General features: G+C 50.3%; 1 protein-coding gene across 3 annotated transcripts in view; it reads right to left on the bottom strand.

The window, feature by feature from the left end:
* Positions 1 to 203: 203 nt before the first annotated feature.
* sema4c (sema domain, immunoglobulin domain (Ig), transmembrane domain (TM) and short cytoplasmic domain, (semaphorin) 4C) overlaps positions 204 to 21,247 on the bottom strand; it is a 101,734-nt gene continuing 80,690 nt past the window's right edge. For all 3 annotated transcript variants that reach the window (XM_070866099.1, XM_070866100.1, XM_070866098.1), the window contains exons 10-16: positions 19,532 to 19,676; positions 17,321 to 17,543; positions 13,589 to 13,704; positions 11,578 to 11,729; positions 7,001 to 7,077; positions 4,721 to 6,009; positions 204 to 2,553 (exon numbers count right to left, since the gene is read on the bottom strand). In XM_070866099.1, coding sequence (XP_070722200.1) covers positions 5,171 to 6,009; positions 7,001 to 7,077; positions 11,578 to 11,729; positions 13,589 to 13,704; positions 17,321 to 17,543; positions 19,532 to 19,676 — 1,552 coding nt within the window. In that variant the 3' untranslated portion in view covers positions 204 to 2,553; positions 4,721 to 5,170. The remainder of the gene's footprint in view (positions 2,554 to 4,720; positions 6,010 to 7,000; positions 7,078 to 11,577; positions 11,730 to 13,588; positions 13,705 to 17,320; positions 17,544 to 19,531; positions 19,677 to 21,247) is intronic.

Raw genomic sequence — 21,247 nt, forward strand, 5'->3', positions numbered from 1 at the left:
CCTTGTGCTTCTCGGTGGTGGAGGTCGCGGGTTTGGGAGGTGCTGCCGAAGAAGCCTTGGCGAGTTCGATTCAATTAGGAAAAGAGTGAATTTAAGTCTCGTCAAAATAAATGACCACTTCAAGGCCCATCTGAAGTGGCACCCACTGTGCCGTAGAAACCAGCAAACGCTCGCAAAGAAAGTGTGGAGGCGGTCGGTGTTTTACTAAATTTTAATTGATATAAAAATACTTTCATAAATATTTTCCAGAGAGGCTGTACAATATTTAAATTACATGCGGAGCTCAATAAGTTACGTTATAAAGTAAAATACCACCCACAGACTGATTCAAGTACATTAGATACTACCACATCCCGCACAGAGCCACAGTACTGAGTGAAATCAGCAGTAAAAGACACAACGTTGTGTTACCTCTTCGCCTCCCCAGTCCTCCCTGCTCTGCTGAATGAGCGAGCGTGTGTGTGTGTGTGTGTGGAAAGAGACGGAGCTGGGGACCGCCAGATAAACTGGGCTGCTCAACCCCCCGCCTCCCACTACGGACTCGAGGGCAGATCGGGCCCAACCAGCGCATGGCCTCTTGTTCGGGACCATTCTGATCGCAAAACTCAGCAATCCTTGCTCTGCCCACGATACACTGCTGAGCTCAGACATTGCCGACCCAGTCTATTCTGGAGCTATGTGTTTACCATCAAACTTATCGGGGACATAGTCTTAGAATAAGGGGCCGCCCATTTAAAACTGAGACGAGGAGAAATTTCTTCTCTCAGAGGGTTGTAAATCTGTGGAATTCTCTGCCCCTGAGAGCTGTGGAGGCTGGGTCATTAAATATATTTAAGGCGGAGATAGACAGATTTTTGAGCGATGGGATAAGGTTTATGAGGAGTGGGCAGGGAAGTGGAGCAGAGCCCACGATCAGATCAGCCATGATCTTATTGAATGGCGCAGCAGGCTCGAGGGGCCAAGTGGCCGACTCTTGCTCCTATTTCTTATGTTCTAACCTTTCTCATGACCCTTGCAACTTTCTCCAGTTCCTCACTTCTACATTCCCAATTCATCCAGCACGGATTGCCAATTCTTCGGCCTCTCCCTTTCCCTGTGCCAGTGTGAAGGTCTTGCTCACAGACCTCCTTCCCCCGCTCCTTGGTAACGTCACTGGAGCTGGTTGCTAGGGGTGACCGGCCTACCTTCTGGTCCTCCTCCTCCCCACCTTACCTCTGCACTTTTTGCCCATTACACAAATTCCGACGACAGGGTCACCGGCCTGAAACATCAAGTCTATTTCCCTCACTACCGATGCTGCCTGACCCACCGAGCGTTTCCAGCATTTACTCTTTATGTGACACACAAATGCAAAAGCCTTGATGTCTCCCTCTCTTGTCTGGTCAGCATTCCACACCAGGCCCAGCACCCTGTAAACCTTATAACTTGGGTCTCCACACCCACAAAATCTTTATCTCCCATTGAGATACACCCTAAGAACGCAAGGGTAGGACCAGGCAGATTCCCATGGCTAGAATGTTGGATTGGGGTGATGACCAGTGCGGATAAGACAGGGAATCTGTCCAACCCCTGCATTTTGCCCTTCCCTGGCTAACCCAGACATCCTAAGGCGACATTATACCTGGAAACAGAGCAAATTAGTTTGTAACATCACTTTTATAATGTTCATGCCATCTTCAACAAAATCTTCAACAGAATCTCCACCACCAAATAAGAGTTGTCCTTAAAGCAAATAGATGGGGAGGAACTGATAAACAAACATCCTTGTTCAGTCATGTCACGCACGTACACACACAGTTATTCCCACTAATTGACTGCCAATTATCACTCATTTAAGCTTAGTCATTAGTTGATGACCATTAATCTTCCACTGGCACGCGAGCACAGATGACTCAAGTCCAGCAAACGCAGGCTTTAAATGCCACCTTTAAATCGCTTAGAAACTGCTTTCAAACCAACGCCTCCCCCTCCCCCATTATATTCCTGGGTATCCATTATTCTGTACAGAAACCAACCGAACCCTCGCATTCGATTCCCGCCCTGAAACTCGCACCACAAGTACCCAACAGTCCACAAAGAAACCATTCGAATCCTTGGGTTAGACTCCAGGCTGAACCTCCTGCCTCGAGTGAAGAGACGACCACCCCCCCCAGAGTACTCGAACTGTTCTGATTTCGGATTTATCCAGCGGCGTCAAACAGCAGTCGTTCTCGTTGCCGCCAAAACACTCATCCCGTCAAGACCAGATCACCTGTTCAACCACGTCACGCAGCGAGGGGCGGTGGGAGGGGGGAGTGAGGCGTGACAGCCAATGGTCGGAGTACAAACCCCCCCCCCCCTTCAGATCGCACATTTCGTCTTAAAGACCCGAGGCCACGCGGGCTCCTTGTTGCTGTGCCACATGCCGCTGTTGGCCGCGTGGTGCGGTGCCAGTCGAATGAGCGCGCCCCCCCCCACCCCCACCCCCTCGGCCCACTGACGCGTCCCGTGCCTTTGGCGAAGGGCTTCCGCTGGGGTCGACTGCGACAACCTTTCTTCCACTGATGGGCGGCACTGTGGGAAAAACATGGGAAAAGGTAAGAGTTACATCGGAGGTGAGTCTGCATCATCCCGTCGCGAACTGAAATCCCGTTCGTTTGGTCGCTCGGATACACTGGACTGACATTTTTACTGGTCAACAACAATAACAATGTAGCGCCTTTAACATAGCGAAACATCCCAAGGCGCTTCACAGGAGTATTATCTGATAAAAAATTGACACCGAGCCGCTTAAGTAGAAAATTAGCACAGGTGACCAAAGGTTTGGGCAAAGAGGTAGGTTTTAAGGAGCGTCTTGAAGGAGGAAAGAGGCAGAGAGGTTTAGGGAGGGAGTTCCAGAGCTTGGGGCCCAGGCAACAGAAGGCACGGCCACCAAGGGTTGAGCGATTACAATCAGGGATACTCAGGAGGGCAGAATTAGGAGCGCAGACATCTCGGGGGGGGGGGGGGGCTGGAGGAGATCACAGTGATAACAGGTCAAGGTGGGAGAAAACATGCTCTCCACGTTTTAGCAAACAGGGGAGAGACGGCGACAGGTTGGGAGGGAGAGCAAAGCTCCATCTCTCCGCCTCACCTACTATTTTCGTCTCCATAGGTGAGGCAACCTGTCCAATTCCAACACCAGCCATTTTCGGTGACTGAGATTGCCGACTGGTGCTACATTTGGAGCAACACAGCACCCCCCCCACTCCCACCCCGGCCCAAGTGTCCGGCAGCCTACGCAGAAACCAGCCGAATCCTCGGATTAAACTCAAGCCTGCATCAGTAGTCTGAAGCCAAGGGGTCACCAGAGGACTCGAACTGTACTGATTGCTTAATTATTCAGCAGTGGGGCCCAGGCCCACTGAAAACTGGAGGCAGACAAAACTAGAGCCTCTTACTAGAGGGAAGATCATCTGAGGCCTGCACATCATCAGCCCAGTCAGTATGCCTTCCCCTCCAAACCCTCCCAGCAGCAAGAGGCCAGTGCAGCCTGGGCTATAGGCCTCCCCAAACCGCCGTCTCCATGATCAGAACCACAGGCGACACGAGGGAAAAAAAACTTTTCTTACGTGACGTGTGGTGAGGACTTGAAATGCGCTGCCTGATCGGGCGGTGGGGATAGATTCGATAGGGAATTGAATAAATAAGAATCAGAAGCAGGAGTAGCCCATTCGGCCCCTCGAGCCTGCTCCGCCATTCAAAGAGATCATAGCTGATCTACCTCAACTCCATTTCCTGCACTGTCCCCATATTCCCTAATATGCAAAAATCTATCGATCTCTGTCTTGAATACACTCAACGACTGAGCCTCCACAGCCCTCTCGGGCAGAGAATTCCAAAGATTCACCACCCTCTGAGTGAAGAAATTTCTCCTCGTCTCAGTCTTAAATGGCCGACCCTTTATTCTGAGACAGAGAAAATAGGTGCAGGAGTAGGCCATTCGGCCCTTCGAGCCTGCACCACCATTCAATATGATCATGGCTGATCATGCAACTTCAGTACCCCATTCCTGCTTTCTCTACATACCCCTTGATCTCTTTAGCCATAAGGGCCACATCTAACTCTCTTTTGAATATATCTAACGAACTGGCCTAACAACTCTCTGTGGTAGAGAATTCCACAGCTCAGTGAAGACGTTTCTCCTCATCTCGGTCCTAAATGGCTTACCCCTTATCCTTAGACTGTGACCCCTGGTTCTGGACTTCCCCAACATCGGGAACATTCTTCCTGCATCTAACCTGTCCAACCCTGTCAGAATTTTATATGGTTCTATGAGATCCCCTCTCATTCTTCTAAATTCCAGTGAATATAAGCCTAGTCGATCCAGTCTTTCTTTATATATCAATCCTGCCATCCCGGGAATCAGTCTGGTGAACCATCAGACTGTGACCCCTGGTTTGAAACTCTCCAGCCAGGGGAAACATCCTTGAAAAGAGAAAAATACTTGTGAGAAAAAATGGCAGGAGTATGAGGGCAAGAGCGGGTGGGGAGGGGGGGAGGGGGGAATGGCACTAACTAGATTGCTCTTCGAAAGAGCCGGCGCAGACTCGATGGGCTGAATGGCCTCCTCCTGTGTTGTACTACTCTTTGATTCTACACCGCCTGTGTGGAGGGAGGTGGAGATCCCTCGGCAACTCAAACACCGCGACCCACCGCCCAAACAAACAGCCCTCCACGCCAGAGGCAAATTCACACCTACCTGACAACCTGGCAGCCATCTTGAACCGGAGCAACCATCGCAGGAAGGGTTGGGAGGGGGAGGGGGGAAAAAAAAGGTGTCCCAACTTGGAGTCTCAGTCTCTTCCCCCTGTTCACAGTATCACACAAGTTTGGCTACAGAAACGTCGGGTACAGTGCACAGATATAGTCTGTGATGCGTTAGCTGCATATGTCTTTTGGGGGAGAATTGCATTTCGGTTGGGGTGGGGGGGAACTTTGAATCTTAAAAGATTTTAAAAGCAGGTGTTGTCTTTTGTGGAATATATACATCATTTTGATAAGGTCTAGGCTTCAGTGTGTGTGTGTGTTTTTCTCTCTCTCTCTCTCTCTCTCTCACTCGCTCTTTTCCTATTTACACGAAAACATGAGGTAGCCGAAATGTCAATCGGGGAGCCAACCTTCCGTCCCCCTCACCCCTCGCCCCCACGCCTCACACCGACGACTCCTCGGGGTTGGCGTCGGGCAACATCTGCCGCTGCTTCAGCTTCCTGCGCAGCTCCTCGGAGAAGGGGTCCGTGCCCTCCTCGCCCAGCTGCAGCCGGATGTAGCCGTTGCTGTTGGCGCCGCGGATGTTGGCCAGGTTGAGGCGGGTGGGCGACTGAACGGTGGTGGGCAGGGGCTGGCCGGGGATGCCGTTGGCCGTGCCGTTGTGGGCGGGCGAGCCGCCGTTCTGGCAGACGGCGTGGCCCGGCACGATCTTCAGCGAGCCGTCCGAGTAGTAGTAGGAGGGCGACTCCCACAGCTTGTCGTCCGAGCCGGCGGCCTTGGGCAGCTCCTTGGGCGGGGGGCGCTCGGCCGGGTACGCGTCGGCCCGCTCGGCCTCCTTGGTCCCCGCCGCCGCCGCCGCAGCCGCCGCCGCCTTCTCCCGCCGCTCCTTCAGCTTGTGCCGGAGGTAGACGACCGCCCCCAGCAGGCAGACGCAGACCACGCCCAGGACGAAGATGGTCATCCACACCAGCCCCAGGCTGCCGGCCGCCGCCCGGCTCTCCAGCATCACGGCCGGATTGGAGATGACCGTCAGCGCGTACCGCCCCGCCGGGTAGTTTGTGCGCCTCTCCGCGGAGTAGCACGCGTAGCTGCCGCTTTGCTGCGTCCCCACGTCCGATATCAGCAAGGCCTCGGGTCGTATCTTGTACTTGGCGTCGGCGGTCGTGGTGAGGTCTTGGTGCCCGAAGATCCACCTGGGCACAGCCAGGTTGGAGATGAGCTGGCACGGCAGCAGGATGTCCGCGCCAGCTATGACCGTCAGGTTCTTAATCTTCACACCTCCTGGAAACAGACGGAGAAACAAAGAGAGGACCGTCAGCCTTTTCTCCACGCAAACAGCCCAGCGGAAAAGATCAGTAAAAAGAAAAAGGAAAGACTTGCGTTTCTATAGCGCCTTGCATGACCGTGGGACACCGCAAAGCACTTTACAGCCAATGAAGTACTTTTTGGAGTGTAGTCACTGTTGTAATGTAGGAAACGCGACAGCCAATTTGCGCACAGCAAGCTCCCACAAACAGCAATGTGACAATGACCAGATTGTCTGTTTTAAGGATAAAGGTTGAAGGATAAATATTGGCCAGGATACCAGGGGCAACTCCCCTGCTCTTCCTCAAAAGATGCCGTGGGATCTTTTATGTCCACCCAAGAGGGCAGTCGGTGTCTCGGTTTAATGTCTTTTCTGAAAGACGGCACCTCCGACAGTGCAGCACTCCCTCAGCACTGCACTCGAGTGACAACCTGGATTTTGTGCTCAAGTGCCTGGAGTGGGACTTGAACCCACAACCTTCTGACTCCGAAGCGAGGGTGCTGTTCACTGAGCCACCGCTGCAAGACGCACGAATCAGCCAGTTTCAATTAAAATATTGGCCGACCTCTCTGATCGCTGACTCGGCAAGCAAATGGCCTGAGGTGGAACAGGGCTGCTCACTGAGACAGAGATGGGCAGACAGAGGCGCGCACAGACTCGCGCGCACACAGAGACACACGCGCGCGCACACAGAGATACACGCGTGCACAGACTCACACACACACACACACACAGACACACACTCACAGACACAACACTCACAGACACAACACTCACAGACACAACACTCACAGACACAACACCCACAGACACAACACTCACAGACGGTCTGTACTGAGTTAGATAATCTTAGCAAAGAGAGAGTAGAATTGGCCACAGAGGTATGAGGCTAGGCTATGATAGCCAATGTCGAGAAACACGATTTCACCCCGACCCGCCCTGCCCGAGGGGCTGAGCTCCAGTTACCTGGGTTGGATGCAGTTCTTGGCCTTGGGCACAAAGTTACTTTTGCAAACTCCACGTCCTGGTACGCTGTAAGAACGCTAAATAAAAGCACAAGAGAGGCCCAGGATTAGTCAACGGAAACACACGCAAGAAATGGATGTCAATAAAACAGCCCAGATTAAATTCCTCTTCAATTTAAAAGACTTGTGTTTATATAGCGTCTTTCATAACCTCAGGATGTTCCAAAGTGCTTTACAGCCAATGAAGTACTTTTTGGCGTGTGGTCACTGTGTTATGTGGGAAACGCGGCAGCCAATTTGTTATGGAGCAGGCTCGAGGGGCCAAATGGCGTACTCCTGCTCCTATTTCTTATGTTCAATCTCTGACAAAAAATTGCAGCAAGACTTTTACTTAAATACGGGCCAGTTGAAAGTGAGACTCTCGCTGTCTTCTGTTAAGTGTAGCTGTGCTGAGGCTCTTGAGCATCGAATGGAGCTCAGGGTTTTATTTAGTTCACGTCCAGCCAATATCCGAGGGTTCATGGCTTTCCTTTCCGGAAGAGCGTTGAGGCTTTGAATTCTGGGGCGTCTTGCAAGGAGTATCCGCAATAAGGTGGATGAATTAATTGTGCAAATAGATGTTAACAAATATGATGTGATTGGGATTACGGAGACGTGGCTCCAGGATGATCAGGGCTGGGAACTCAACATTCAGGGGTATTCAACATTCAGGAAGGATAGAATAAAAGGAAAAGGAGGTGGGGTAGCATTGCTGGTTAAAGAGGAGATTAATGCAATAGTTAGGAAAGACATTAGCTTGGATGATGTGGAATCTATATGGGTAGAGCTGCAGAACACCAAAGGGCAAAAAACGTTAGTAGGAGTTGTGTACAGACCTCCAAACAGTAATAGGGATGTTGGGGAGGGCATCAAACAGGAAATTAGGGGTGCATGCAATAAAGGTGTAGCAGTTATAATGGGTGACTTTAATATGCACATAGATTGGGCTAGCCAAACTGGAAGCAATACGGTGGCGGAGGATTTCCTGGAGTGCATAAGGGATGGTTTTCTAGACCAATATGTTGAGGAACCAACTAGGGGGGAGGCCATCTTAGACTGGGTGTTGTGTAATGAGAGAGGATTAATTAGCAATCTCATTGTGCGAGGCCCCTTGGGGAAGAGTGACCATAATATGGTGGAATTCTGCATTAGGATGGAGAATGAAACAGTAAATTCAGAGACCATGGTCCAGAACTTAAAGAAGGGTAACTTTGAAGGTATGAGGCGAGAATTGGCTAGGATAGATTGGCGAATGATACTTAGGGGGTTGACTGTGGATGGGCAATGGCAGACATTTAGAGACCGCATGGATGAAGTACAACAATTGTACATTCCTGTCTGGCGTAAAAATAAAAAGGGGAAGGTGGCTCAACCGTGGCTATCTAGGGAAATCAGGGATAGTATTAAAGCCAAGGAAGTGGCATACAAATTGGCCAGAAATAGCAGCGAACCTGGGGACTGGGAGAAATTTAGAACTCAGCAGAGGAGGACAAAGGGTTTGATTAGGACAGGGAAAATGGAGTACGAGAAGAAGCTTGCAGGGAACATTAAGGCGGATTGCAAAAGTTTCTATAGGTATGTAAAGAGAAAAAGGTTGGTGAAGACAAACGTAGGTCCCCTGCAGTCAGAATCAGGGGAAGTCATAACGGGGAACAAAGAAATGGCGGATCAATTGAACAAGTACTTTGGTTCGGTATTCACTAAGGAGGATACAAACAACCTTCCGGATATAAAAGGGGTCAGAGGGTCTAGTAAGGAAGAGGAACTGAGGGAAATCTTTATTAGTCGGGAAATTGTGTTGGGGAAATTGATGGGATTGAAGGCAGATAAATCCCCAGGGCCTGATGGCCTGCATCCTAGAGTACTTAAGGAGGTGGCCTTGGAAATAGCGGATGCATTGACAGTCATTTTCCAACATTCCATTGACTCTGGATCAGTTCCTATGGAGTGGAGGGTAGCCAATGTAACCCCACTTTTTAAAAAAGGAGGGAGAGAGAAAACAGGGAATTATAGACCGGTCAGCCTGACCTCAGTAGTGGGTAAAATGATGGAATCAATTATTAAGGATGTCATAGCAGTGCATCTGGAAAATGGTGACATGATAGGTCCAAGTCAGCATGGATTTGTGAAAGGGAAATCATGCTTGACAAATCTTCTGGAATTTTTTGAGGATGTTTCCAGTAAAGTGGACAAAGGAGAACCAGTTGATGTGGTATATTTGGACTTTCAGAAGGCTTTCGACAAGGTCCCACACAAGAGATTAATGTACAAAGTTAAAGCACATGGGATTGGGGGTAGTGTGCTGACGTGGATTGAGAACTGGTTGTCAGACAGGAAGCAAAGAGTAGGAGTAAACGGGTACTTTTCAGAATGGCAGGCAGTGACTAGTGGAGTGCCGCAAGGTTCTGTGCTGGGGCCCCAGCTGTTTACATTGTACATTAATGATTTAGACGAGGGGATTAAATGCAGTATCTCCAAATTTGCGGATGATACTAAGTTGGGTGGCAGTGTGAGCTGCGAGGAGGATGCTATTAGGCTGCAGAGTGACTTGGATAGGTTAGGTGAGTGGGCAAATGCATGGCAGATGAAGTATAATGTGGATAAATGTGAGGTTATCCACTTTGGTGGTAAAAACAGAGAGACAGACTATTATCTGAATGGTGACAGATTAGGAAAAGGGAAGGTGCAACGAGACCTGGGTGTCATGGTACATCAGTCATTGAAGGTTGGCATGCAGGTACAGCAGGCGGTTAAGAAAGCAAATGGCATGTTGGCCTTCATATCGAGGGGATTTGAATACAGGGGCAGGGAGGTGTTGCTACAGTTGTACAGGGCCTTGGTGAGGCCACACCTGGAGTATTGTGTACAGTTTTGGTCTCCTAACTTGAGGAAGGACATTCTTGCTATTGAGGGAGTGCAGCGAAGGTTCACCAGACTGATTCCCGGGATGGCGGGACTGACCTATCAAGAAAGATTGGATCAATTGGGCTTGTATTCACTGGAGTTCAGAAGAATGAGAGGGGACCTCATAGAAACGTTTAAAATTCTGACGGGTTTAGACAGGTTAGATGCAGAAAGAATGTTCCCAATGTTGGGGAAGTCCAGAACCAGGGGTCACAGTCTGAGGATAAGGGGTAAGCCATTTAGGACCGAGATGAGGAGAAACTTCTTCACCCAGAGAGTGGTGAACCTGTGGAATTCTCTACCACAGAAAGTAGTTGAGGCCAATTCACTAAATATATTCAAAAGGGAGTTAGATGAAGTCCTTACTACTCGGGGGATCAAGGGTTATGGCGAGAAAGCAGGAAGGGGGTACTGAAGTTTCATGTTCAGCCATGAACTCATTGAATGGCGGTGCAGGCTAGAAGGGCTGAATGGCCTGCTCCTGCACCTATTTTCTATGTTTCTATGTTTCTATTGTCAGTCCTCCGGGACCTGGGCTTTTGTGTTGGAAAGGAAGTGATATTTTTTGTGGAAGTAAATTGCACGAATGGGTCGGGGCTGGGTTCCCGACTCCTGGGGGCCCCCTCACCTTGTGGTGTTCCGATCTCGCCCACCTCCCTCCAGAGGAGGGGGAGAGAGAGAGAGAGAGAGAGAGAGAGCGAGAGAGAGAGAAAGAAAGAATAGTGTCCCGAGCTGCTCTGGTGGTCAGTCGGTCAATGGCAGAGACTGTGCCAGGCTCAGGTGGTAAAGTGTGACCAGATAAGGGAGGAAAGTCTTATATTCCATCCCCTCCCCTCCCCTCACCCCCCCCGCCAGTCTTTCAGAGGAGACGTTAAACCGAGGCCCTGTCTGCCCTCTCAGGTGCACGTAAAAGATCCATATTTTGAAGAAGAGCAGGGGGAGTTATCCCCGGTGTCATGGGGCCAATATTTATCCCTCAACCAACATAACAAAAAAACCCAGATTATCTAGTCATTATCACATCGCTGTTTGTGGGAGCTTGCTGTGCGCAAATTGACATTTCCCACATTACAACATCCCCACCGACACCTGGGAGTCCCTGGCCAAAGACCGCCCTAAGTGGAGGAAGTGCATCCGGGAGGGCGCTGAGCACCTCGAGTCTTGTCGCCGAGAGCGTGCAGAAATCAAGCGCAGGCAGCGGAAAGAGCGTGCGGCAAACCAGTCCCACCCACCCTTTCCCTCAACCACTATCTGTCCCACCTGTGACAGGGACTGTGGCTCTCGTATTGGACTGTTCAGCCATCCAAGGACTCATTTTGAAAGTGGAAGCAAGTCTTCCTTGATTCCGAGGAACTGCCTATGATGATGATGATGAGTGACTACATTCCAAATGTACTTCATTGGCTGCAAAGCGCTTCGAGACGTCTGGTGGCCGTGAAAGGCGCTATATAAATGCAAGTCTGCCTTTCTTTTTGCTCTATGAAGAAATTCTGTTCCTCTCTCTCCGCCAATGCTGCCTGACCCGCTGAGCGTTTCCAGCATCCACGGTGTTTTGCTTAGGAGTCGAGTCCGGGTCCCGCCTTTCCTGCAATTTAAAATGAAGCCCCGAGAATTCCTCAAGCCCACGCTCCTTACTTGGCCAAGGCTCCGATCCTCGTGCAGGCCTGGCTGTTCCAGGCACAGTACGGGTCCCTCGCCAGGATGCAGTCTGCGCAGCTTCTGTACTTCTCGCAGTCCGCAAACGGCACCTGCACGACCTGACTGCGCGAGCCGACAAACAGGAGTTGCTGTGGGAACGAGGTGGGAACATCGGGATTAATGGCAGAGTTATTATCCAGACCCTCAGCACATAAATCTCCCCCAGCCCCACAACCCCAGAGATAATCGGCGCTCCGACAATTCTGGCCCCTTGAGCATTCCTTATTTTACCGTCTCCGCCCCTGCCCCTGCCTCAGCTCATCCGCTGCTGAAGCCCTCATCCATGCCTTCTGTTACCTCTAGACTTGACTATTCCAACGCACTCCTGGCTGGCCTCCCACATTCTACCCTACGTAAACTAGAGGTGATCCAAAACTCGGCTGCCCCGTGTCCTAACTCGCACCAAGTCCCGCTCACCCATCACCCCCTCTGCTCGCTGACCTACATTGGCTCCCGGTTAAGCAACGCCTCGATTTCAAAATTCTCATCCTTGTTTACAAATCCCTCCATGGCCCTCGCCCCCCCCTCCCTATCTCTGTAATCTCTTTCAGCCCCACAAGCCCCCAAGGTATCTGCACTCCTCTACTTCTGCCCCCTTGAGCATCCCTGATTATAATCGCTCAACCATCGGTGGCCGTGCCTTCTGTTGCCTGGGCCCCAAGCTCTGGAATTCCCTCCCAAAACCTCTCCACCTCTCTTTCCTGCTTTAAGACACTCCTCAAAACTTACCTCTTTGACCAAGCTTTTGTTATCTGCCGTAATTTCTTCTTATGTGACTCAGTGTCAAATTTATTTGTTTTGTCTTATTAAAGGCACTATATAAATAAAAGTAGTTGTTGTTATATAGCACATTACGTTAGTAAAATGTCAATGTCCTAAGGCGCTTCACAGCAGCAGTTCTCAAGCAAACATTTGACACAGAGCCACATAAGGAGTTATTAGGAGAGATGACCAAACGCTTGGTCAAAGGTAGATTTTAAGCAACATCTTAAAAGGAGGAGAGAGGGAAATCTCATTTCAGGGTCAAATATGACACCAAGGTTGCGAATAGTCTGGTCAGAGGAGTTACGTAAGAACATAAGAAATAGGAGCAGGAGTAGGCCATACGGCCCCTCGAGCCTGCTCCACCATTTAATACGATCATGGCTGATCTGATCATGGACTCATCCACTTCCCCGCCCGCTCCCCATAATCATTTATTCCCTTATCATTTAAGAAACTGTCCATCTCTAATTTATTCAATGTCCCAGCTTCCACAGCTCTCTGAGGCAGCGAATTCCACAGATTTACAACCCTCAAAGGAGAAATTCCTCCTCATCTCAGTTTTAAATGGGCGGCCCCTTATTCTAAGATTATGCCCCCTAGTTCTAGTCTCTCCCATCAGTGGAAACATCCTCTCTGCATCCACTTTGTCAAGCCCCCTCATAATCTTATACGTTTCAATAAGATCACCTCTAATTCTTCTGAATTCCAATCAGTCGAAGCCCAACCTACTCAACTTTTCCTCATAAGTCAACCCCCTCGTCTCCGGAATCAACCGAGTAAACCTTCTCTGAACTGCCTCCAAAGCAAGTATATCCTTTCGTAAATATGGAAAGTTGGGGCGAGGGATGAAGTCAGTGGTTAGGACACGGCGTTTGTGGCGGGGACCGAAAACAACGGCTTCAGTCTTAAATTGGGAGAAAATTTCTGCTCATCCAGAGCTGGATGTCAGACAAGCAGTCTGACAATTTGGGAGACTGTGGAGGGGTCCCTGGCAGAGACACAGAAGAGGGAGGGAGCCCAGGACCTCTCCTGGTGTAGGTGTGGCTCAGTATCGCACCGATAGTGCCTTAACTCACCAAGCCATTCGGGGGAAGTGGGGGGAGCTGTTTGAAGTTTAACAAGTCACCGTGTCCTGCTGGGATTTAATCCTGGTGGGAAGGAGTGAGAGAATGGGTTGATTTACCTTCCTCTTGGAGATGGCCAGACTTTCCACGGGCTGCGGTTCCTCAAACAACTGCAGCTCTTCAATGATGTGCATCTGTGAGCCAATCATTATAGCCTTGTGCAGCCAACCAGCTCCTATTGGATCGAGGGGGGAAGAAAATGGGGTATGGTGAATCACAGCAAACCAGAAAACCCGGGACACAAATCCACCTGGATCAGGACTGCCCCTTTTAGCCCAGTGGGTACAGTACAGTCATCAGCTCTGACACAGTATGAAGTCAAGTAGATCAGAGGGTCCCAGCTTCCGACTAAGTGATGTCAGCTGAACTCGGGGGAAGCAGCAGTCAGGACTGACTTATCTCTCACTCGAGTCCCGTTCTTCGGGGCCAGACTCGGTGGTGATGCCCCGCACAGTTCAACAGCCTGCATGGATTCCACAGCACTATTTCGAAGAAGAGCAAGGGAGTTAACCCCGATGTCCTGGGATCAATATTTATCTTTCAAGGCAACATAACAACAAATGATCTGGTCACTGCTGTTTGTGGGAGCTTGCTGTGCGCCAATTTCGCAGCCGTGTTTCCCACGTGACAACAGTGACTCCAAAAGTACTTAATTGGATGTAAAGCGCTTTGTGATCTCACATTGAGATGTGAAAGGCGCTATATAGATGCAAGTCTTTCTTTCTTTCTATCTATTAGTTCCTGTTCCAGCAACTCCTCCAATTTGTAAAATTCTCATCCTTGTAGTCAAATCCCTCCATGGCCTTTTCCCAAATTGCCCCCCAATAGGTCTACAGTGCAGATGTGGGAGGAGGACCGGGAATCTGGTTTGACTTTGCTCTGCCCAAACCTGGTACTTTACGCAAAACAAATTTAAATGATAACCATCCACGTTTGCTTCCAAAAGCACCAGTGCCGACACTTAAAAAAACATGTAATTCACTGGGTGTGAAGCACTTTGGTGCGACCTGCTGTTGTAAAGAGATGCGACAAGAATGCTTCTTCATGAGGTGGGTGTGAGGTGATGGCTTCTTTGGCCCCGCCCCCTCCCTATCTCTGTAACCTCCTCCAGCCTCACAACCCTCCGAGATGTCTGCGCTCCTCCAATTGTGACCTCTTGAGCATCCCCGATTATAATCGCTCCACCATTGGTGGTCGTGCCTTCAGCTGCCTGGGCCCCAAGCTCTGGAACTCATTCCCTAAACCTCTCCGCCCCTCTCTCTCTCTCTCTCTCTCTCTCCTCCTTTAAGACGCTCCTCAAAACCTACCTCTTTGACCAAGCTTTTGATCACCTGCCTCAATCTCTCATGTGGCTTGGTGTCAAATTTTGTTTGATAATCTCTCTGGTGAAGCGCCTATGGACATTATGCTATGTTAAAGGTGCTATATAAATTCAAAGTGCTGTTGTCAAGTCACCTTTCACCCCTGTGCTCGCTGACCTACAATAACTCCCGGTTAAGCAACGCCTCGATTAAATTCTCACCCTTGTTTTCAAATCCCTCCATGGCCTCGCCCCTCCCTATCTCTGTAATCTCCTCCAGCCCCACAATCCCCCCCCCCCCCCGAGATGTCTGCATCACTCAACCATTGGCAGCCGTGCCTTCAGCTGCCTGGGCCCCAAGCTCTGGAACTCCCTACCTAAATCTCTCCGCCTCTCGTTCCTCCTTCAAGACGCTCCTTAAAACCTACTTCTTGGACTAAGCTTTTAGTCACCTGCTCTAATTTCTCCTTATGCGGCTCGGCATCAAATTTTTTTTGTCTCATAACACTCCTGCGAAGCGCCTTGGGACGTTTCAGTACGTTAAAGGCGCTATATAAATACACGTTGTCATTTTGCACAGTCTTCAAAGTGCACACAGCCATCCCAGAATCTCGGTGTCTTTACGAGATTATGGGAACACAAACGTATTCAGGTTTGAACACATAGAAACATAGAAAATAGGTGCAGGAGCAGGCCATTCAGCCCTTCTAGCCTGCACCGCCATTCAATGAGTTCATGGCTGAACATTACAACAGTGACTACACTCCAAAAGTACTTCATCGGCTGTAAAGCGCTTTGAGACGCCCGGTGGCTGTGAAAGGCGCTATATAAATGCAAGTCTTCCCCCCCCTTTTTTTTTAAATCTATAAAAACCTTCAGAAATAAACGATCTGCAAGCTACTTTCATATCGCACTCCCCTGCAGTTGTAGTCTGTTTGTTGTCAGTAACACCCCGAACTAAATTTGGCTGCACGCTATCAAGAGGATGGACTTTCCCACGGAGGGAAGGTCAAATAGCAGGGGCTGAAGACATGCATTCTTCACCCAGTCACTCACTCCTACCAAACAGCCTGTCCTTCTCAATATTACATTCCTTTTCATGTTGGACGAGAGAGGGAAAAATGCCTTGGATCCTGCGCTTCTCACACATTAATTCTTGATCCGTCAGCCGTGGCTCAGCGGGCAGTGCACTCGCCTCGCAGTCAGAAGGTTGTGAGTTCAAGTCCCGCCGCAGAGACGCGAGCACAAAAAAACCCCACGCCGACTCCCAATTTCTAAATCTTTCAAACAACGCTTGGTGAGAACTTCGCCCCGGTCAAGATGAGTGCTGTTTGCAACGGGGAGCAGGAAGGACCCAATTGGCAGGATCAAGCACTCCTTAAAGTTACACCTCAACAATGGTGCACCAGAGTGGTATTCTCCACAGTCGTCAGGCGATATTGTGCTCGGAATTGGACTGGGGCACCCCTAACCCAATTTGCACCGGGTCATTGCAGCCAGAAAACAGGTTCCATCACCCACCCCCCCAACAATCTAAGAACATAAGAAATATGAGCAGGAGTAGGCCACACGGCCCCTAGAGCCTGTACCAGGGACTGGAGCACAAAAACCTCGGCTGACACTCCCGGTGCAGTGCCGAGGAAGCGCTGCACTGTCGGAGGTGCCGTCAAATCGAGATCCTTTCTGCTCTCTCAGGGTGGACGTAAAAGACCCCGTGGCACTGTTTCAAAGAAGAACAGGGGCGCTATCCCCGGTGTCCCGGGCCAATATTTATCCCTCAAATCAACATAACAAATAAAACAGATTATCTGGTCATTATCACATTGCTGTTTGTGGGGAGCTTGCTATGCGCAAGTTGGCTGCCGCGTTTCCTACATTACAACAGTGACTACACTCCGAAAGTACTTCATTGGCTGTAAAGCGCTTTGAGAGGTCCGGTGTTCAGCCATGAACTCATTGAATGGCGGTGCAGGCTAGAAGGGCCGAATGGCCTACTCCTGCACCTATTTTCTATGTTTCTATGTTTCTATGTGGTTGTGAAAGGCGCTGTTCTATCTATTGGTTCCTGTTCCGGCAACTCCTCCAATTTTAAAAGTTCTCCTCCTTGTTGTCAAATCCTTCCATGGCCATTTTCAAAATCGCACCCCCCCCACCCCACCAATGGGTCTACAGTGCAGATGTGGGAGCATGACACCCGGGAAAGTCTGGTTTGAATTTTCTCTGCCCAAACCTGGTACGTCATGTAAAACAAATTTAAATGTTAACCATCCGTGTTTGCTTCGCTATAAATGCAAGCCCCATTTCTCTTTCTTGCTCCACCATTCAACAAGATCATGGCTGACCTTCGACCCCAACTCCACTTTTTCTCCGCCCGATCCCCACGTTCCTCGATTCCCCAGAGAGTCCAAAAATCCAGGGGGATCGGAGCTGTGTTCCAGCCCAGAAGCGAAAACCCAGCGCCTGCCACCCCTTCTAGCTGATTGGGACTGACCTGTCCCGATAAACAGGACGTCGTACTGGTCCCCGTTCAAAGCCAGCGTCCGGTCAACCACGATCCGTGTGTAGTTGACGTTCTTCTGGATGAGTAGCGGCCGACGGCCCGCCGGCTGCACCAGATTGTCCATCAGCGGGTGCTTCTTGGCGAAGTTGAGGGTGTTGTCGGGCAGCTCCAGCGAAGTGTTGTAGCCGCTCCTCCTGTGGCTGTTGGTGATGCACTGGGAACAAGGGGAAAAAAAGGTCACACACGAGGAAATGGAAGCACTTATCCTGAAATTCCCACTGGCATTAACTTTTATATATATTTTTTTTTTAATTTGTTCTGGGATGTGGGTGCCGCTGGCATGCCCAGCCTTTATTGCCCATCCCCAATGTTGGCCTTCATTGCGAGAGGGATGGAGTACAAAAGCAGGGAGGTCCTGCTGCAACTGTACAGGGTATTGGTGAGGCCGCAACTGGAGTACTGCATGCAGTTTTGGTCACCTTACTTAAGGAAGGGTATACTAGCTTTGGAGGGGGTACAGAGACGATTCACTGGGCTGATTCCGGAGATGAGGGGGTTACCTTATGATGATAGATTGAGTAGACTGGGTCTTTACTCCTTGGAGTTCAGAAGGATGAGGGGTGATCTTATAGAAACATTTCAAATAATGAAAGGGATAGTCAAGATAGAGGCAGAGAGGTTGTTTCCACTGGTCGGGGAGACTAGAAAACTAGGGGGCACAGCCTCAAAATACGGGGGAGCCAATTTAAAACCGAGTCAAGAAGGAATTTCTTCTCCCAGAGGGTTGTGAATCTGTGGAATTCTCTGCCCAAGGAAGCAGTTGAGGCTAGCTCATTGAATGTATTCAAATCACAGATAGATTGATTTTTAACCAATAAGGGAATTAAGGGTTATGGGGAGCGGGCGGGTAAGTGGAGCTGAGTCCACGGCCAGATCAGCCATGATCTTGTTGAATGGCGGAGCAGGCTCGAGGGGCTAGATGGCCTACTCCTGTTCCTAATTCTTATGTTCTTATAACTGCCCGTGAGAAGGTGGAGATGAGCCGCCGCCTTGAACCGCTGCAGTCAGTGTGGTGAAGGTGCTGTTGGGGAGGGAGGGTCCCAGGATTTTGACCCAGCCGCGACGAAGGAACGGCCGATATATTTGAGCAGTCATCGTCCGCAGGACAGACTCTGACTATTTGGGAGCCCGACAGAGTTGTACACACCGACGGCGGCCCCTCGTGGGGTCTCCAGAACTCCTGCCAGAAGTTCAATGCAGATCCCAGAGAATCGGCAGGAACTTCCGTTGACACCATTTGCCCGGGGCTGCCTGCTGGAATCACAGCAGCGGATCGGGAATTCGACCCGAGACCCGACAACAAGCGGGATACGCAGTTAGCCTGAGCCGCTTCAGAAGTCTGCCGTGTATACGGAACCAAAGTTAGAAGGAGCACGGCATGTATTCCCTGGAATATCAAAGGTTTCAAGGGTCAAAGTGATCGAGGAGTTTGAAAGGAATCGATAGGGTCGGTGGGGAGAAAGGTTTGCGCTGGTGGGGGAAGTCTCGGACAAGGGGACCCAACTTTAAAACCACAGCCAGGAGAGGTTAGGAAACGTTTCTTCACGCAAAGTATGGAACTCTCTCCCACAAAGAGCAGTAGGTGCTCAATTAATCATTTTAAGTCGGAGATCGAGAGATTTTTGCTGGCCAAGGGGATTAAGGGATATGGAGCCAAGGCGGGTGCATGGAGTTAGGGCGCAGATCAGCCACGATCTCATTGAATGGCAGAACAGGCTGGAGGAGCTGAATGGCCTCCTTCGGTTCCTATGGCTTCAGCACAAGTAGTAATCCACAAGAGCTGCTCCCCCCCCTTCCCCTCCAAAACCCCTTTCCTGAAGGTGCAAATCCTGCTGGGTTACCCTCTGGCCCCCCCCCCCCCCGCGGACATTCTTCATGCCAGATAGCCCAGATAGGGAGCATCGGCAAGTTCCTCGACTGTGAGAGGCCTCACAGCTGAGCCCCAGCCTGTTCTCACCCAGACTGCACCCCTGTGTGAATCAGGAGAACATCGAGGGTGGGGGAGGGAATTAAAACAATAAATTATTTTCGCATTTTAAAAGAGAAATGATCTTCAAAGCCGAAAGACTATCAAGAGAATTTCTTGGGGCTGAAAGGAACAGAAGGAGGTGCGGTTAAAAGACCATGCGCTGAGTGACTTACTGATCCAGGCCTGGGATTTGGCACCTTGTCCGAATATCGACTCCACTTCTGCGCCTGGTCCCAATACTCCTTGTAGGGTCCGTCGAACACCCACTGGATGTCTTTGATCGTGTACTGGCAGACAGCGGACACGTCCACATCAGCCCTGTGGGCAGACGGAAGGTCGAGACACCGGTTAGACAGGCAACCCACCAAACCCCACCAACCTTACCCTACTCCACCGTACCCCCACCAACCTTACCCAACCCCACTGTACCCCACCATACCCCACCAACCTCACTATACCCCCACCAACCTTACCCAACCTGTTGTACCCCACCAACCTTACCCAACCCCACTCTACCCCACCAAACCCCAACCAACCTTACCCAACCCCACCAACCTCACCCTACCATACCCCACCCTTACCTAACCCCACCAACCTCAGTGCCCCACCAACCTCACCCTACTCCACCGTACCCCCACCAACCTTACCCAACTCGCCATAACCGACCAACCTTACCCAATCCCACCGTACCCCACCTCACTGTACCCCATCAACCTCACCCTACCATACCCCACCAACCTCACCCTACCCCAACAACCTTACCCTACATACCCCACCAACTTCACCCAACCCCACCAACCTTACCCAACCCCACCATAACCCCACGAACCTCACCGTACCCCACCACACTGTATGCCACCAACCTTACCTTACCCCACCGTACCCCATCAAGCTCACCCTAGCCCACCGTACCCCAACCGATGAGCATCCACTTCCAATCACAGCAGCTGTAAATTCTTACAAGGCTCGACAGGGTAGAGGCAGAGGAGAGATTGAGTAGACAAGGCCTATATTCTCGAGAGTTTAAATGAATGAAAGGTGATCTCACTGAAACATACAACATTCTTACAGGGCTCGACAGGGTGGATGCAGGGAGGATATTTCCCCCTGGCTGGGGAGTCGAGAACCAGGGGTCACAGTTTCAGAATAAGGGGGCGGCCATTTAGGACTGAGATGAGGAGAAACTTCTTCACTCAGAGGGTGGTGAATCTTTTGAATTCTCTACCCAGAGGGCTGTGGAGGCTCAGTCGCCAAGACAGAGATCAATTTTTGAATATTAAGGGAATCAAGGGATATGGAGATCGGGCGAGAAGGTGGAGTTGAGGTAGAAGATCAGCCATGATCATATTGAATGGTGGAGCAGGCTCTAGGGGCCGAATGGCCTGCACCTGCTTCTAATTCGTATGTTCTTATATACCCGCAAACTGATTACACACTAACCCCCTTGCACCAGCACTCTGCTGCATTCTACGTTTGGCAAACAACAGTTACAGATTGTTATTCAATTAATCAGGAACACAACAAGCTGTTTAGCCGTTGCTTTGCTATACAAAGCAACACCTTGCAGCCCCACTGCATGACATCATGGAACCGGGAAATGGAAACGCACACCCCAGCTAGATAACTGTGTGTCAAACTATGTATTTACTCTGTATCTAATCCCTTGCTGTACCTGCCCTGGGAGTGTTTGATGGGGCAGTGTAGAGGGAGCTTTACTCTGTATCTAACCTGTGCTGTACCTGCCCTGGGAATGTTTGATGGGACAATATAGAGGGAGTTTTACTCTGTATCTAACATATGGTGTATCTGCCCTGGGAATGTTTAATGAGACAGTGTAGAGGGAGCTTTACTCTGTATCTAACCCCGTGCTGCACCTGCCCTGGGATCTC

The sequence above is a fragment of the Pristiophorus japonicus genome, chromosome 22 (genome assembly GCF_044704955.1).
Source record: "Pristiophorus japonicus isolate sPriJap1 chromosome 22, sPriJap1.hap1, whole genome shotgun sequence".
NCBI classification, from domain to species: Eukaryota; Metazoa; Chordata; class Chondrichthyes; family Pristiophoridae; genus Pristiophorus; species Pristiophorus japonicus.